Source organism: Poecilia formosa, unplaced genomic scaffold (genome assembly GCF_000485575.1).
Source record: "Poecilia formosa unplaced genomic scaffold, Poecilia_formosa-5.1.2 Scaffold1038, whole genome shotgun sequence".
NCBI classification, from domain to species: Eukaryota; Metazoa; Chordata; class Actinopteri; order Cyprinodontiformes; family Poeciliidae; genus Poecilia; species Poecilia formosa.
The window spans coordinates 1-2,631 of NW_006800977.1; the positions used below are offsets into that span (position 1 = coordinate 1).

The 2,631-nt window shown below is 40.5% G+C and overlaps 1 protein-coding gene across 1 annotated transcript in view; it reads left to right on the forward strand.

Moving 5' to 3' along the window:
- Positions 1-1,649: 1,649 nt before the first annotated feature.
- The window catches only part of LOC103132409 (transient receptor potential cation channel subfamily M member 2-like), a gene marked incomplete at its 3' end in the record, with an annotated part of 33,936 nt that continues 32,954 nt past the window's right edge, over positions 1,650-2,631 (forward strand). The window contains exon 1 of the mRNA XM_016667374.1: positions 1,650-2,004. Coding sequence (XP_016522860.1) covers positions 1,650-2,004 — 355 coding nt within the window. The remainder of the gene's footprint in view (positions 2,005-2,631) is intronic.

Sequence of the window (2,631 nt, forward strand, 5' to 3'; positions counted from 1 at the left end):
GACCTTTGTTGTTCTTCCTGACTGCCCCTTTTGGCTGTTCTGCTTGGACAATAAAACAGGGGCTCGCGTGGAAGGAGATCAGAACTCTCTGTGAACGGCTTGAAGAAGTTGATGATGGAGATTTCTCCTTTTGCAAAAGTTTTTGTCATAAAATTCATATACGTTGTCTGTGGTTCTTTATGTAGGTTCGAGAAAAATACCCAACATTCTTCAGCGTTATTTCTGCATTATTTTCTCTTTGTTGTGGGGCTCTGTACTAAAATAATAATACCTACACCTCCAGGTTTAATTTTGTTAATAAAATTGTTCCTCTACGCAGCTTTAGATGGCAAATAGTGTTTTTTCCCTCCAGTGTTGTGCATAAGCGCCAAATTTCTGGATGTAAATCCTAACATATAACATGTCTATAAGAATTAGGTAAAGAGCTTATGTTAGCTTAAAAGCTACCTTTTATGTATGGGCTGTCACTAGCGTGTTGCTACTATTAGAATGTGTGCTATCACAAGACTGAAGCCCAAAGTCAATACCCCAATGTACACTTTTTTCAGCTTAATATGTAGTGAGTAGGTAAAGAACAATGGCTTTTATTTTGAAATCAGTGAGCTTCATTTTAAAAGGCCAAACCGATCCCTTGTGTAAGAGAGGTTGGGTGAAACCAGTCATATGAAAACCCAAAGCTGCAATCACCTGCTGTGTAAAATATGAATGCTTTCATTTTGCATAGTACGTTGTCAGTTTAGTCTGGCCTAGTGTTATGAGTCATATGGAACTTACTTCCTTCTAGTCGTCTGCCATGTTGCCACTAGGCTCTTTTCTCTTGTCAAGCTGGAGTCTTCATAGTTGTGAACTCTGCCTTAGTCTGTGTTTTATTGTTGTCAACAACAGGTGAAGATAGGAATCTATTCCTTAGAACCAATTGACTTGACTCGAAAAACTGGTCTGACAGTATATTCCTGCTCAGGAACCATAAGAGGTATGTGACAAATGTTCAAAGCATGTACAAGGTCTTCTTTCATTTTCAACACAGTGATTCACATCTGTACCTTCACAGTGAGAAAATGCATGAGAGAGACATGGTGTACACAGGGTATATGAAACTGGCAGGATAATGAATGGAGAGTCCCCATTCACCTCCAACATCAGTGTGCTCTGAAGCAATTTCAAAAAGACTGTATGAAAGTCGACAGATGGCACGCTGTCATGACCACATTATGATGGAAGAGCGATATTTGTGCAATCAGTTCAGTGAGCAAAAAAGACCAGATAATTAATATAAAATTTTAAAATATATGCAGACATTTAAAATATATAGGGAATGCTACTATCCATTCTCAGGCTTCAATTTTGTCCCAAAATGCCAGACAATTTGAAGTTATGGTTAACTTTTTGAATACATTAGTCAGCTTAGTTTATTTTTGAGTTCCAAGACCACCTGACTGTCAGAGTTATTATGAGAATCCTACGATCTTGTAATGTACAAGCAAAATCAGCCAGAACCCAAAACGCAGCCAAGACAAGTGTTCAAATTCACAAGAGTTTATTACAAAATAAGGGTGAAGAGGGGGCTCTAGAGGGGTGTGGTCACACTGGTGACTGAGGAGTGGGGAAACCACAGGGGTTGGGAAGCCAGCTAGGGGAGGGTAGAGTGAATGGGCCGTGGGGACTCAGGGGACAACCAGATGACTGGGACAAAATCCACAAACCAGAGACTTAGTCGTAGAACAATCCGGGGTCATGCACAGGGGCTTCTCAGGCAATGTAAATCCAATAGACAGAAAACCGGAGGCAGGGTCAGAGGCAGGCAGGGTTCAGCAACAGGAGGTCAAAAAATCTTCAACAGCAGAGGGAAAAGGCCAAAATCTGAGGTCAAAAAACAGAAAGGATCAGAAAACCAGGAGACTCAGGAACATGGAACAAGGCTTGAAAGCTGTGACTGTGGCAACAGACGATCTCGCACTGAGCTGGTGACGAGCAGCTGTTTAAGTGGGGAGCAGCACAGTGCAGGTGAGGGTAATGAGTAATCAGCACACTCAGGGTAGGGCTGCAGTGCTGCAATCATGACAGATCTATAATGCTGCACTGAAATCCAGTTTAGATTCTCTTACACTGTCTGGTGGTACTGTGCTGTTGCTGAATATATCCTTATGTGCAGTACCACCTCAAAATGAAGCGAAAGAAAGAGACAGCATCTCTGTAAAAATTAATTTAGATACCTTTGGGCTCAAAGTCTGTTTGTTAAAATTTCACTATATCTATTAAAATGTTTTATTAATTTTTAGGTCACGTTATAACTGATAGGAATGTTCTGTGTCCTCATAGCATGTTTCTGCAGATAAAAAACATGTTCAAATTGAAAAAACTATTCTTGGCTTATTTGGCATTGTTGGTTACAGCCTGCTCAGACCTGAGTTCTATTTACTCATTGAATCTTAAGAAAAAGGGAGATTATTTGATGGGTATTTTTCTTGAACCTACATAAAAGAACCACAGATAACGTATATGAATTTTATGGCCAAGCTTTTGCAAAAGGAGAAGTCTCTGGTAGCAGCTCCTCCAAGCCGTTCACAGTGTAATGGTTCACTAGAGGGACCCAGAAATTCAGCCACGACACAGGAGTGAGCAGAATACTCA